At 33.1% G+C, this 16,438-nt stretch overlaps 1 protein-coding gene across 1 annotated transcript; it reads right to left on the bottom strand.

Annotated features, from left to right (window-relative positions):
• Positions 1-3,528: 3,528 nt before the first annotated feature.
• LOC116029446 (signal peptide peptidase-like 4) lies at positions 3,529-9,910 on the bottom strand. Its single transcript, XM_031271459.1, has 14 exons — positions 9,602-9,910; positions 8,866-9,024; positions 8,613-8,724; positions 8,183-8,302; positions 7,867-8,018; positions 7,597-7,779; positions 7,008-7,042; positions 6,041-6,203; positions 5,271-5,324; positions 4,983-5,075; positions 4,752-4,894; positions 4,166-4,236; positions 3,981-4,064; positions 3,529-3,895 (listed from the first exon to the last, which is right to left on the bottom strand). The coding sequence occupies exons 1-14, from the start codon at positions 9,755-9,757 to the stop codon at positions 3,789-3,791; spliced, it is 1,632 nt and encodes a 543-aa protein (XP_031127319.1). The 5' UTR covers positions 9,758-9,910; the 3' UTR covers positions 3,529-3,788.
• Positions 9,911-16,438: the final 6,528 nt, after the last annotated feature.

The following is a 16,438-nucleotide window of genomic DNA, read 5'->3' on the forward strand; positions in this document are numbered from 1 at the left end:
AGAGAGTGGGAGGGTCTGGTTTTAAATGAGGGGGAGTGGGCGTGAAAGTACGTATTTGACCCTCGAATGGTTTTTATGGTTGAGAATTTTCTTTAATAGAGAGTGTTGGTTGGATTGAAAAACTTTTTTAAAGGAAAAAGGCTTTTTAAAAAGAATAATGTTTTTTTTTGTTTGAAGAGAAAAGAATAATGTTATTCACTCCTAAAAAATGTTCCTCTCTTAATTTTACCTTATGACGTAAAACTACTTGATTGGATACATTAATCTTTTATTAAAAATTGGTGAGTCAGACAATTTATGACACCAATTATTACAATTTACAAGGCATGTCAAAAGGGAAAATTAGGAGGTGAAAAATTTAGAAGGGGTAGAAAGCATTTTCCTTTTAAAATTTGAGGAAAATGTTGTTTGGTTCATGGAATCCATTTTTCGAAAATGAATCCTCGCATTTGAGAAAAACAAATTCCCTGCAAAGCTTTTGTATTTCGTTTTGAGTTTTATTACATGTACTCCCAAACCTTACTCCATCAAATTACATGATGTGGCAGACACTGACATGCTATTTCTTCATGTGACCCTGTAAATCTGTCTACATCAAAATTTTAAGGGAGAGTAAAGAATGTGAATACGTATAGTATTTTCCTTTTGTTTTCGAGATCAAGTAGATAGAAAATATAACATGCTATGACTATTTTATACTCACGATTTTTTTTTTAAATAACGAAATTTTCTTCATTACCTAGGTATCAATGAAACTTTCTTAATTACCTAAGGGCTTATTGGTCTTTATTCTCATTATTTACAATTCCAAATCTAACCAAACAATGAAATTAATATTCTCAGTAATCTTCCGTTAATTTTTTTTCTTCATGGAATTTCAATTCTATTCTTCAAATATTTTTCGTGAATCAAATAGGCAGTTAATGGAAAGAGAGAGTTGCCCCAGGTTAGGGGGGATGCATCGTTGAAAATGTGTAGGTGGGGAAGTGATTTTTTAATGTTTATGTCCGGATTCTAATCAGGGTCGTTCCTAAGAAATTTGAGGTCCTGTGCAAAAATTCAACATGGGCCCTTTTTGTATAATTGTAAATATATAAAAGATATATTATATTGTATGAAAATATATAATATTCTATAAAAAAAATTATCATTCAAATTTTCACTTGAAAAGTGACATTCTTCTTCTTCGGACATATTTAGAATGTAAAATCATACACCAATACGTTGAGTTTTTCTTACAATATACTTGATCATAAGTAAGATTTCAACAACTTAAGCTTTAAAAAACTTATTTATACATAAACAACAGTAATGAAAATAGTTAAAGACTATTTGACATTGCAATTGTAGCATCAAATTAAAATGCAAGAAGTTAGATTATACTTCACCTATCAAAAAAATTACTAGCTAGGGTTAGTTATTGAATTAATAATTTTAAAATTTTAAATAAAATTAAAGAATTAGAATATTTAACTTAAATATATACTTTCATCCTTTTATTGTGAAGAATAAAAAAATCGAGAATGCCAAATACACAAATAACATAATTCAAATTAATGATTACTGTGATCATCAAATTTTTGCATTATGAGTACAAATCTTGCGTGTATACATTATAATAGGAATAAGTGTAATTTTTTGGTTTTAAAAAAAAGAGTAATATTTTATTCTTTATTTATAATAATTTTACAATAGTCAAATAGGTCCGGCCCGCCTCAATTCCAATAAGTTATAGGACTATAGCTCTATATGTAAATCAAGTCCTTAGGAATTAAGAATGTAAACTTTTATAATTTTTTACCGTCTTGATTTCTTTATACATAAGTCACCAACACTAATATATAAAACATAAATGTACAATAATTTTAAAAAATAAAATAAAATAAAAGTGCCCCCAAAATTTGGGGGCACAGCCACCACACTATGTGTGTACATATGTACTCCGTAATATTTGGGGCCCCCAAAATTGATTGACTCTCTTAACTTGTTAACTAGCTATCAGAAATTAAGTGATCATTTACTAGAAAAGTGTCATGTCAGAATGTGAGATTAAGAGGAAAAAATTTTGGAGGGTTGTGATTTTTTTTTAGATGTCTTGGGCCATTTATTTTTATATTTGGCATAGTTGTATCTACTTTACCAACACAAGAATACTACTATTACTCTATCAAGTATCTTAAAATTTCCCCAAACTTAAGAGGGTTTCAACTGTTCCTGCAGTCACTAACTTTGCAAAAGGTACAAGAGAGCAAAGTCACAACAACACAAACGAGAAGGCACAATATGTTTAGGCATCCTAAGATTTTACTAAATCCATTTAGTGTAATGGTTTGAGGTGTGATTGGCATCTGGTAGAGAAAAAGTTATTGGACCCACCCACAAGATATATTTGAGTTTGTTTTAGTTAGGCAGTTAGCCAAACTCAACTGATGCATTTGGAAAAATGAGCAAAACAAAGAAGTTTGGGTAAGAAGGTATGTAGATTTGTGCAGTTAGTTGTAATTTATTCCCACCAATAAAACACTACTTTAATTAGGTGCCCTACTTTTGTTTACTCTCATAACTACATATAATCCCAATTGGGTTTTCCATTAATGAGAACCTCCAATATTTATTGTTCCCCATATGCATATCTGCGTAGGTAGATGGGGAGATGGGTAATGGGTTCATCTCTCATCCCCCAGGTCAAAGTCATGAATTTTCATTAAAAGCAATTGCAGACACCAATCATGGATAACCTCACCTCATTTCTGGTTAGCTGTTGTTATTCATGTTGAAGCCCCAGATTTTGACTTTCAGCATTCAAAAGATTGTTTGGCAGACCACAGAAATTTCCACCCAACAATTCCCCTCCCCACTACCTGAACTCGAAACCGTAACCTAATTATACCACTTGTTACCACTACGGCAAAAGCTATATTAACACTGAAGGCGCAATTTTATTTATTTATATATCATCACATTTCAGGAGGCATGTGTTATACTTATAGAAAATGTTTTCTGAAAAATGAGTTATTTTTCAAAAAACATGTTCCTTCCCCATGTTTGGTTGCACAATAGAAAACTGTCATTGTGTGTTTTTTGTGTTTGGTTCATTTTCTGGAAAATGAATAGGATTATATAATTAAACATTTTAAATATTTTATTTAGAAGATAAAACTATTTATAATAATATTAAAAATAATATTATTTATCAAAAAAATTCAATTTACAGCAAAACCAATAATTTCCGCTAAAAAGCTCTGGTTTCCACTAGAAACCGAGGTCGTGGATGTTGTTCGTGGACTTTGTAGTGCTGCGCAAAATAACTTCTGCCAAATTTTGACGAAAATCATTTTCTGTTACATTAGCTATATTTTCCCTAGTCAACTGAAAATATTTTTTGTTGACTGGAACATCCAAACATTGAAAATCCAAAAAATGATTTCCAGAAATTAGGGTTCCAAACACACCCGTAACTCTTCATTAGCTTCCAGCCAACAACCCTCTGACCATTAATTACTGAACTTAATCTTTCACTAGCCTCCATCTTAACACTTATAATTCATTTCGTGAACCAAACATGCTCTAAAGGGCAAGGAGTACAATAGGAATTCGTGTTATTACAACTCATAATTCTGCGTTTTGTTAACCACATGGCTACTACTAATACACACTCGAGTTCAAACAGGAGAATAGCTACAGAGATCATATGTATCCTTACAATACTCAATCTTCTAAACTATACACCCTAACTTGAAAGCAGAGTCCTACATTAGATTAGATTCAGGTTCTTTTGCAGTATTTACTTACTCTGCAGGTTGGAGCTGGACATGGGGGCAAGGTCGGTCAGGGTCGCCTTTCGTCCATAAATGCTTGAGGTCGCCTCTTTTCTTTCCTAGTGTCAAAAACGTTCCTGCACAATTTACCCCAGATGATGTCGTTATATCAATCTATAGAATAAAGGCGGAATTGCAATCTTTAAGTGTTCTGTTACATACCTAAAGTGAAAGGAACTATGTAAAGCAATGCAGGTTGGCCGTGTCCATCCATCAAGTTGAGAGCCAAATATGTTATAAGCAAACCTATGGCAATAACAGAAATATATATGTCAAACTAGTGTAATACTCGTGTTGTTTCCAAGGCAAGTAGAAGATCACAAGTCTGAATTGTAAACTTATCATACCTAAACCATAAGCCATCATTGCCCATAGAAAGTAACCCGCACGAAGACTCTTTTTAGATAACCAGTCATACCTGAGACCCAGAAAAGAATAATAAGCCCTCGTGCATTCAACTCATAACAACAAAGTAGTTGTAGGGAAGGGGGTAACCCCAGCCAAGATGGCTAAGAATATAGACTTGTAATCACAAGGTTATGAGTTTGAATTCTAGCCTTCTTGGTTTGAGCCGGTCAACTATGAGCAACCTAGGCTAGTTTACCTCCTTGTGGTCCTTTGCCAACTAGGTTCACAAAGCGGGGTTTACCCAGTACACACCCTCGAGTAGTGGCTGCGGGTTTCTCTTGTCACCCCAAAAAAAAGTAGTTGCTAGGAAGAAAGGGTGTACTCAATTATGTGGCTTTAACTAAGAGGCAGCTGGCAGCAGTCACTCAAAGTCAAAAGGAACCAATACGGTTTAAAACATTCCATCTAGGGCTTACAGCGATGCATAGAACACGACTCGGGAAAACAAATTATAAATGTTAAGAGATTGATGGTTCGAAGAGAACCAAAGGCTTAACATGATATTTGAGTATCAGATTCTCAAACCTTAGTGAAAATGCTACAAGTAAACCAGGTAGAATAATGTCACCAAAACCGATGACACTATAACCACCCCAAGGATCAAACATCCGTGGGATTTTCAGCAGCATGGGTATTCCATCTTCTCCACTTTTATCACCACGAGCAACCTGCAGGAATGAAATAGGATCGGCTGATATAAAGTTGCTAATAGCTATCTAGATTGTTCCAAAGCGCACAAATCAGAAGAGAACATACCACTATCATTACACTCTCGTGAAACCACCATTTTGAAACAAACACCCAGAACAGGTCATACAAGAAAGCACAGCCGAGAAGAACAGTTCCGACCTGATCATGCCAAATAAAAGTAGTTATATCAAATGCATTTGAATTTCCGATGGAGCTAACATCATGTAGTACTGTCATTCAATAAAATTCATACTAGCTTATCTGATGAATTAGATCCACTGGGCTACATGAACAAACTTCTCACAGCCTTGTGCAAAAACAAAGGCAGAAAAAGTTCAATGCTTGCTATTTTACCTTGAGATTGGGAACTCGCACAATTTGGAGAACTGTGATAATCAACGCAATACCCTGATAAGAGGTAATATCAAGAAAGATATCATTGTCTTTGAACAAGTCCATAAGAACTCAGGACATGAAAACAACTAGGCAATTTAAAATTATCCCTCTTTTTGTCAACTTAGTATCTTAATTATGTATGAGTTTCTATATTCTTGGGTGACGAGGGAAACCTGCAGCTACTACCCGAGGGTGTGCACTGGGTAAACCCCTGCCTTGAAGGCTGGGACCTTGTGGTTACAAGTGGAGTTTCAATATTCTTGATCTAGCACCATCTTGAAATTTCAAGAAAAGCAAAAGGTTTAAGCTTTCTTATCCATTATAATTTTCGACCTGATCATTAATTCTAATATGACAAAACAGTGCAGCCTTCTTGATAAAATTGAGTGCACAAACTATCATTGTTTTTTCACGTAAAGTCATCTTTTTTTAATTTCATTTCTGTTGATGTTGGCTGTTGACTCTATCAAATTCCAGACAAGACAAACTATTTTAAGGCACATTACACGCTTCAGATGGTAATCTTTACATGTGAGATATTCCAACATACACCCACAAAATTAATTTGAAGAGAAATTTAAATGGGTGAGATTGACAGATTTTCAACAATTGTCTGCGAATCTTAGATCTGAGTGAGAGTGAATATCAAAGTCGACAATTGGAAGAAAAACATTTAACATTAATGAGAAAACTTCATAGATGGAAATAATACACAGGAAAACTCTTACAAGTATATCTTGACCTATCCAAGCAAAGGAGACACGTCTGAAAACAGCCCACATAACAGCAAATGCTATGCAGAATGGAGAAACAGCAAGAGTCAGGTATGATACAGCTCCAAGTAAAGGTATTTTGACAAAAGTCTCTGCAGCATGTTCAAACCATCTGAAACTATAATCAAGAATAGTTAGCCATTCTTCTAAATTCAATATCAATATTGACAAGAGTACACATATATAAAAACATATAGAATAACATTTTTGCTGAACTTTGAGAAAACAAATATTGCAAAAATTTGCAGCAAACGCTCATGATGCAATTTCTGAAAATTGTTCACAATCCAGCTCAGTTCTCTGATGACAGACTAAAAGGGGAACTCATGCAATTTCCTCTAATTGTATGTGCATGTATATGTCGTGTATGTTTCATACTCTCATATGTACTGCAGGATGATAGGTGTTGGACGGAATAGAGCGGAGCGGAGTGACCGGAGCGTAAGGTAAAGGGGTAATTTTGTACGTGTACCTTGTTTAGGGTTGCTTATAAATATGATACTTGTAACCCTAGATGTTCTACCATCACAATTAATAAAAGAACAAATTCGCTCCCGTGGATGTAGGCACATTGCCAAACCACGTAAATCTTGTTCTCATTTATCTCAATAGTATATTTCATTCTTAGATTCCTTACCCCAAAAGGTTAAGGAAATAAATTGAGGAGATGAAAACAGCCAATTGCCTAGATGCAATGAGCACCAATTAACATCAAGCAAGATACAATTAATCGCCAGAGTTATAACGCCATGACAGCATAAACCATAGAACAGATTTCCCTCCCTAGCCATATTTTGCAACATTTACCATGTTATTTGTTTGTGCAGGCTTTCTGTTGCTGGACAAAAATACTTACGCATTGCAGTTAAGTAGATCCTAAAGACAACGAAAGGTTTTATAATACAAAAAAGAATTAGCATACCAGGATAACAAAGCAACCAAACAGGTCTGCAGACCCTGCAAGTTGAAAGAGGCACATTTTTAAGTACTTAAAGTTGATGGAGGATGAAGTAACTTCAGCACTAAACATGCTGCATGTGGCATTCTTGCAAGTTCCTAACTCTAGAAGAATTAAACAAAATGGATTAGATCATGATGTTAAAGCTATCTTGTCTTGCCCGAAAGGTTGAGAATCCCCAACCCTAAGGGCCCCCACACCCCGGCCTGAAAGAGCATTTGGGAGGATGTAAATCACGGTAGTAACTCAGTGGCTCAGCATACAAGGCCAAATTGACGGTGCACACAAGGGATCTACCCACCTTGGGCATCATCCCCACACTACCGCTATCGAGTTTTGAACCTTGGTCTTTTGTCCAAAATACTGCCTACTGAACCAATGAGCTAAGCCCGTGCGGGCTGTTAAAGCTATCTTTGAAATGCTAAGAGAAAGTGTCATTGTTGTTTACTCATTAGCAACTTGTACAAGCTTGTCTATATTTCTTGTTTTCTCACAGAAATGGTCATTCAGTACAAACTTATACTGCTTTCTTTTGATATTTGGAGAGACATACCTCTACACCGCCGATGCAGAATAGAACCACCAGAATCTCAATGAACCAGAGGGACATTAGTTTGTAAAGCATGATCAAGAAGCAGGAAGCAATGACAACAAAGAGAATTGCTGACATTGTGTTGATATCCACCACACCACTAGACTGTGTAGCCTCCATGCCACAGTATTCATCCGAGCCATCCTGCAACATAGATATCCAGTGTTTACACAACATAGGTATCCCGTGCTTAACACAACTATCAGGTATCTATGAATCCCATGAAATTACTTTCAACAGCTTATCCTGCTGAATTGCAGCTTCTCTGGCAGTCCATGCAGACCAGTACGATGCACATAAAATGGTAGCAACAGCCATAAGCCACAGAAATACTTCAGCTACATCAACCACAGGGCGCCTTGGAGAATACAGCTGCACAGAAACTGAAGGGAAGGGAAATAACTGTCAAGCATACATCAATGTTTAGAAATAGAACCCAGAATCTGAGATCATGCATAGCAAGAGAATTTGAATAGTTATCTAAATAAAGATATGCAAATGCTTTTGTTTCTTTTTTCTTTTTCATTTTCTGGTAAGGTAAGTTTACCCATTGACTTGTTCATTATATTTTCTATCAAGCTTAGACCAGCATCTTGTGGGAGCATGATAGCAGGTATGCCAATAACCAAATCAGTTTCATTTCCTTCACAAACCATCTTGAAGAGCTCTGCAATGCAAAGAGAAGGATTATGAAATTGATTTCCACTGTTTTATCAAGAAAGTCTACGAATAAAGCTATTCATTAGCCCTATGTCCCAAAGAGCTGTTCCAAATTAGATATTTATTCGCAAAATATCAGTGCTATTTTTTCTTGTAGGCATCATAAAACGAGATATTGAGATAAGTAGATAACACTGATAATTACTTAAAGACACAGGAGGACTGCTATCCAACTGAACTCATAAATAAAGATACATTCTAATTCCAATTTGGAACCAAAAGTAGCACTTGATAGAATTAGATGAGAACACCAAAACCTGTTTGATTGTTTATAATGAGGATAGCTGAAGCACCGGCATCATCTGCAACATTTGCTTTTGTAGTGAAACTGCAATTGCCACGATGTACTAATATGGCCTCACCAGTAAGCTGCCACACAAGAAGACATATTGCTCAACGTTCACTGTATAAGACTATTAACTTTTACGTAATCCAAATTGAGAGGCTTTCTACAGGGTAAACACATGTTGTATGGCTTATCACTTATGTAGATAAAGCAGATAAGAAAACCTTATTCCTCGGTTTGCTACAACAATCAGGTGGGTCAGCAAGAGCAAGTCTTGTTTGATTGGCACGCTTCTCCTTTGACTCCAAGGTGGGGCCGAATCTCGCGCCAACTCCAACAAATTCCATTTCTTCTTTGCCATTGATCCAGGTTGCAACTTTTACCTGTCATCAAATGTGCATTTCTATGTTAGAAAAATATCTTACTAAAAGTAAATATTCAAAGACATCAGAAAGAGGTAATTAGGAACGCTCAATTTACATATATTCTGAAAGATAATTTAATAATTGGGAATCAGTCTGAATAAAGGGAAAACTTGATATTAAAAGAAATTACTGGAAATACCAATATAAATGCAACGTTCACTGTAAGCTCTGAATCTGATGGCTACCAAACATGTGAGGAATTTGCATGCCACACAAGTTGAAACATTTTGTGCAGCAAATAATAATGCATAGCAAGTGATACTCTAAGCAAAACCAAAATAATGCCATTTTCCACATACAGCTAAAACACTGATAAATTAAAATGAAGATTTGAGGAAATCAAACTTTTTTTTAAAGAAAACTAACAATTCCCACTAATTATAGCATTAACAAATCAAAATTTATAAATAAAAACAAAGTAATCCTTTTTTTCCAGAAAAAAGGTGTGGACTATGATCAAATAAAGTAAAAGTCAAGAAAAGAAAACCTCAAAATTTGAAGCAAACCATTAAAAATGAGCAAATTCAAAGCTTACCAGAACAAAATTGTTATCACAACCAGCTCTCCTTGGAGCCACATCATCATGGTGAACTATATCACCGCCATGAACCAGAGCGGAGCAGCTCAACAGCCACAGTACAACAACAGCTGTAGGAACAGAACAGTACGGAGCCGTACTTTTCAATTCCATAACCTCGACCGCAGAATAGAACCCTAGAAATCCCTCCGTTCCAGAAGATGAAGAAAAGGGGGCGAATGTATGGAGTATTTTTTTTTCCTCTAATTATTTATTTTTTGTTTGGGTGCGACATGTGAAGAGAAGAGACAGTCAAAAGCAGAGAGAGAGAGAGGACATATGTACGAGGAAATAGAGAAAATATATAGAGAAATAAATATGCGTATTTCTAAATTTGACGCGCCTTATCTCTTTTGTAGAAAAATAAAATAAAATTGTTTTAACTTGTTTAGAGACGTTGATCTCGTCGTCAACTACTTCACTTGATGACTTTTAAGATTCTCGCCACTTCCGTACGTTTAAATAGTACAACTGTCTAAAAATAAATGATGAATGGTTGTCGATTCAGGATATCATTAATTATTGAGAAAATATTATTTTTAGATTTTAGTACCTTAACTATAATTTAATCGTTGGCAATTAAAATTTTTAAATTAATTGTATGACTATTCAGTTCGTATCAATTTAGATCCTTAACTACTATGATTTTTAAATTAGGCGCATGATTATTCAATTTTGTATCATATTTGTTCTTGTCGTTAAATTTTCCGGACATGTCATTGGTGACCGGCTAATTTTTTATTTTTTTTTAAATAATTTTTTTATTAAAAACTTTAAAATAAAATAAAAATAAAAGAACGTTGGGAAAGAGAACGCGGGCCACCACCTCCTCCTTCGTCTCCGTAGGAGAAGGGGACCATCGTTCTCTTGGGTGGAAACGAAGGAGGATGGGACCGGCGTTCTCTTCCCTCCTCACCCATTCCTCCTTCATCTCTGCTAGAGACGAAGAGAGCTCTCTTGGGTGGAGACGAAAGAGGAGGGGTGTGGGGTGGCCGTTTTTTTTTTTATTTTTATTTTTATGTTTTTAAATTTAAAAATTTTTAAAATAAAAATTAAATAAATTAGTCAGTCACCGGTGACTTGACAGAAAATTTAGTCGAAAGATTTAAAGGTAGGACCAAATGTGATATAAATTGAATAGTCATACGCTTAATTTAAAAATGTTAATAGTGAAGGACCAAATTTGATACAAATTGAATAGTCATACGTCTAATTTAAAAATTTAATAGTTAAGGACCAAAATTAATACCTATATTATAATTCAGTGACTAAAAATTATATTTTCTCTTAATTAGTTTTAAAATTTGTATTTTTTTTAAATAATACCTTTGACTAGTTACGTTTAGGGATGTTAATAATAGTAGGCCCAGCCCAATATTTATCAATCAGTATTGCATGGACCATGGTCCACACAGCTGTGTGAACCAAAAATAAAAAGTACATTATATTTATACTGAAGGTATATTATTTTTGTACTGTAGGTACATTATTTTAGGGTACATTATTTTTGTACTGAAGGTATATTATTTGATATATACTATCAATAATGTACCCTAAAATAGTACAAAAATAATATACCTTCAGTACAAAAATAATATACTTTTTATTTTTGGTCCACACAGCTGTGTGGATCATGGTCCATGCAATAATTTGCCGATATCTATATCAAAAGCAAATCATCCGCAGTTCCTTCACTAAATTTTGATCCAAAATTTTTATCACCAAATTTTGATCCAAAATTTTTATCACCTATATGTTTTCTCTTTTTCAGTTTTCCTGTACCAATAAAATTAATGTATGAAAACATATTAATAAAAAGTTAATAAAAACGGTAAATTATTATATGGACAACAGTCTAAAACGATGCTATTATAATATTAAAAAAAAATCCGCGATTGATAGAATAATAAACATTTTGGGATAAAATAATATATTTTATGAGTTAAAATAATGTACTTTATGTGTTAGAATAATGAAATTTTTGAGATAAGATAATTTATTGGCTAAAGTGTCATCCCGCACCATAAACCATTCCTGATTATTCATGCCGCACCATGATCTTTCATAACGTATATTTCGATCCACAAACCATTAAACTTTTTTCGTCTATAATTTTTTATAGGTTACCCAGTTTTCTTGATGATGTGGCGTGATAATAAGCTGATGTGATATTATTTTTCAGTCCATGTAAGCATTTTTAATTTTAAAAAAATTAAAAGTTAATAAAAAAAATTAAAAACTAAACTAAACGGTTTCTCATATCCCTCCTCCCCAAACATTTCTCTCTCTAAAGATTTTCACGTGTTTTAAACATTTTTTTGCTTGATAAAGTTCTCTCTCTATATATCCATGGTTTAATTGAATTCATTTCGCCTTTGTAGACTCTATACCTGCATACAAAAATCTTTGGTTGGGAGGAGGGAATTAGGGGGGAAAAGAATTGTAATTCGGTGGAATTGTAATTCGGTGAATAAAGTAGGAATTGCAATTACAGTGTTTGGTATGCAGAAATATGGGTGCAGGGAATTGAAAGGGAATTGATGATACAATGACCAAAATACCCTTATGTAATAATAATAATAATAATAATAATGTATTGTGTAAATAGGAAAATGTAACAGTGTGATTTTACCATTATGTAATAATAATAATAATAATAATAGTAATAATAATAATATTTTGGTTTGTTTTGCTGCTACCCAGGCGTGAATGTGAGATGAGAATGAGAGGCGTGAATGTGAGATGAGAGAGGAGTGAATGGGGCGTGAATGACAGATAGAGAATAGTTATTGAAGGGTAAAATAGTCTCACCTCAACTCTGTTTCTCCCTAAACTCGCTGAATTGTAATTCCCATGGGGGGGTCGGAATTTCAATTCGGCAGTAGGAGGGAATTGCAATTCCGTGGAGTTGCAATTCCCTCCTACCAAACGCAGTAGTTTACAAATTCAATGAATTTAAATTCAATTCCTCCCTTATTACAGTCTATCAAACAGCCCGTTAGAGGTACAGGAGTTTTACTAGAGTCCATTATTGAGAATTCAAGCTGGCATGGATCGGGAGGGAGGATCTAATGGATCTTGCTACTATTCCATTCTTGGGATTCGCAGCGATACCTCCTCAGATATTTGCTCAGCTTATCGCATGCTCGCTTTGAAGTGGCACCCAGACAGGTGGGCCAAGAACACGACGGTGGGCGGAGAAGCGAAGCGGCAGTTCTAGAAAATCCATTTGCATCCCCCTCTCCCCTTCTGACACAATCGACACCCAGCGTCCTCCTCCGGGCCACAAGAACTATAAGCGCCGACCGCCAGAGCAATAATTATGATCTTCTAGTTGTATGGGCTTTTGCATTTAGTGAGAGATCTAAACATGGTATCACAGAATAAGGGTTTCTTCAATAGCTAATTATTAGAATCAATGAGGATGGAAATGGGGGCAATTTATATCGTGGATCAGGGTGCACAATGCATTGTGCATCCCATACGAAAACGACGTTGTTTTGGTCATTTTAATTAGGCAAAAGGGTCAAATCCATGTACTAATACTGATTGTTCATCCGGCACCATGAACTAAAATATGGTTCATCTAAGTCATTATACTCCTAATTATTTTTCATCTAGCATTTTTAGCCTATTTCTAACAAGTAACCCATCTAATTTGTTGACATGGAAAAATAATATAATAAAAAAATGATGACATGTTATTTATATGAATGTTTTGGATGATTTTACCCTATTTCATTAATGAAGAAAATGATTTCTTACAATGAAATAGGGTAGAAATCAAAGTTGTTATATAATGTTTTAATTACAGTGTACTGCACCCTGTGTATGTATAGTGGAATATTCAAAGTTGTTCGGAAATGAAATTCTATGAAAATCGATATATTAAAATTAAATATAATAACTTAAGATATTATATTGGGTAAATTTTATTATTTTTTAAAAAATAATTTAATTTTCATATATCAATTTTCATGGAATCTCATTGTCGAATGACACTGAATACCCCGCTATACAGACACGGTATACTCCGCTATACATAGATAGTACACTGTAGTTGAAACTTTATATAACAACTTTGATTTATGCCCTATTTCATTCCAAGAAATCATCCAAAAATACAATATCTTAAGTTATTCAATTATCCAAAAATCTAAAAATATTAATTTATTTTAAAAATAAAATAAAATTTACCCAATACAATATCTTAAGTTATTATAAAAATAATTTAATTTTCATATATCAATTTCCATGAAATCTCATTGCCGAACGATAGTGAATACCCCGCTATACATACACTCATGTAGTTAAAACTTTATATAACAATTTTGATTTATACCCTATTTCATTGCAAGAAATTATTATTTTTTTCTTTAATGAAATATGGTAGAAATCATCAAAAACATCCATATAAATAACATGTCATCATTTTTTCTAATTTTATTTTTCCATGTCATCAAATTAGATGGGTTACTTGTTAGAAATAGGCTAAAAATGCTAGATGAAAAATAATTAGGAGTATAATGACCTAGATGGACCATATTTTAATTCAGGGTGCTAGATGAACAATCAATGGTAGTACATGGGCCTATTTGATCATTTTGCCTTTTAATTAATGGTTTGTTTTTTTGAAAATCACGTTTTCCGTTTCGGTCGGTCTGTGTATTTGTGTTAATATCCTGTGTATTTTTTGAAGACATTCTGTGTATTGTAGACTACGATTCTGTGTATTCATGTTAGGGTACTTAAACATAGGTTGTGGCGTGTTTTGTGTATTCGAATGTTAGGAGGATGATTTATGTGTAGTTGTATCAATATTCTGTGTATTCCTTCAGGTCATTCTGTGTATTCATGTTAGTGGTACTTAAATACAGGGGTGATGTGTTTGTGTATTTGGTGTTTCCATATTCTGTGTATCCTTTGAAGGCATTCTGTGTATTGTAGACTACAATTCTGTGTATTCATGTTAGGGGTACTTAAACATAGGTTGTGACGTGTTTTGTGTATTCGAATGTTAGGAGGATGATTTTTGTGTAGTTGTGTCAATATTCTGTGTATTCACTCAAATCATTATGTGTATTCTAGACAATGAATTTCATGAAGTCATTCGCGTCCGCGTCCACTAACATCAATACGACATTGTTTCGGACCAAGATCCACGATATAACGATTGGAAAATGGGAAGAGATTGGCAAGTTTACAATTTTATATACATGGTTTGGTGGCTGTGAGGGAAATTGCGGTAAAATTCAGTGACCGGATTCAAAAACACAAAACCATATTCGCTATGGAAACAGAGGAGTCCGCGTTGTATAGGGCATTAAATTGCGTCGTATAGGGCATTAAATTTCAGCAAGAATGCAAGAAGAAAAAAAAAAAGAGAAAAAAAGTCCATGTCAGCAATTATTACCTGTAACATGTAGGTAATCTATAAAAAATTTTAGACGAAAAAAAAAAGTAGTTTATGGATCAAAATATACATTATGAAAGGTCAGGGTGCGGCATGAATAATCAAGAATGGTTCATGGTGCGGGATGACACTTTAGCCTAATTTATTTTATAAGTTAGAATACTATACTTTATGTGTTTGAATAATGTATTTGATGAGTTAGAATAATGTATGATGTATTTTATGTGTTAGAATAATGAAATTTATAAGGTAAGATAATGAATTTTATGAGTTAAAATAATGTACTTTATGTGTTAGAAATAATGTATCTTATGAGTTAGAATAATAATGTACTTTATGTTTTTTTTTTTATCGTGGTCTACACAACTGTGTTGATCATGGTTCACGCAATAATGATTCTTAAATGACATCCATATTAATTTTCTAAAATTTTTAAAATAAATTTACAGACTTATAAAGTCTCTTTAGGTACATAAGTTTGGTTTATAAAATTACTGCTGTTACTATTGTATGTGTCATTTTTATATATCAATAATATTATTTTTATGTACTTGGATCCACCATACAAGATGGATCCTAGTCCATATTATATCATGAATTTCAACTCGTGTTAAAATAATACTATGTATATATATACTAGTTTTTCTTATGTGTGATGCGCAAAAAATAGGTACCCAATATTAATATTTTATATTAAAATTTTAAATTTATTTAGATTTTATATATTTAAATTAGTGTAAATAATAATAATAATGTGAAATATTTTTATAAATTTTATATTTATAGCAAAAAAATAAGTGTCCAATATTAATATTTTATATTAAAATTTAAATTTATTTAGATTTTAGATACTTAAATTATTGTAAATAATAATAATGTAAAATATTTTTATTAATTTTATATTTATATTTTAGGAAATAACTAAGATATAACTCCAATATATAATGTGTATATATTATTATTATTGAAGAAAATAAGAAAATATATAGTGGATGAATGTGCATGGTAACAATAGTGGAAAAGATAACGGAAGTTATAACGGTAGGTGTATGTTTGTCTAATATATTGTAAAGTACAACTTTTATAGCATAATGTACAAAAAAAAACTTAAAAGAAAAAACGGACATAAATGAAGAGTATAACCTTCATTCACACTTATTATGTTTTTAGATATATAGTGGTATGTTTGTCTAATATATTGTAAAGTACAACTTTTATAGCATAATATACAAAAAAACTTAACAGAAAAAACGGACATAAATGAAGGGTATAACCTTCATTCACACTTATTATGTTTTAGATACATATATATATATATATATATATATATATATATATATATATATATATATATATATATATATATATATATATATATATAT

Source organism: Ipomoea triloba, chromosome 9, assembly GCF_003576645.1.
Source record: "Ipomoea triloba cultivar NCNSP0323 chromosome 9, ASM357664v1".
Classification (NCBI taxonomy): domain Eukaryota; kingdom Viridiplantae; phylum Streptophyta; class Magnoliopsida; order Solanales; family Convolvulaceae; genus Ipomoea; species Ipomoea triloba.

Bases quoted from the DNA above. Each gene is read 5' to 3' on its own strand.
- LOC116029446 (XM_031271459.1), bottom strand. From the start codon at position 9,757: ATGGAATTGAAAAGTACGGCTCCGTACTGTTCTGTTCCTACAGCTGTT. The intron at 8,725-8,865 runs GTTTTCTTATCT...CTTGTGTGGCAG, and splicing joins GTAGCAAACCGAGGAATAAG to CTTACTGGTGAGGCCATATT. The intron at 5,325-6,040 runs GTAAGAGTTTTC...ACCTCTTATCAG, and splicing joins GGATAGGTCAAGATATACTT to GGTATTGCGTTGATTATCAC.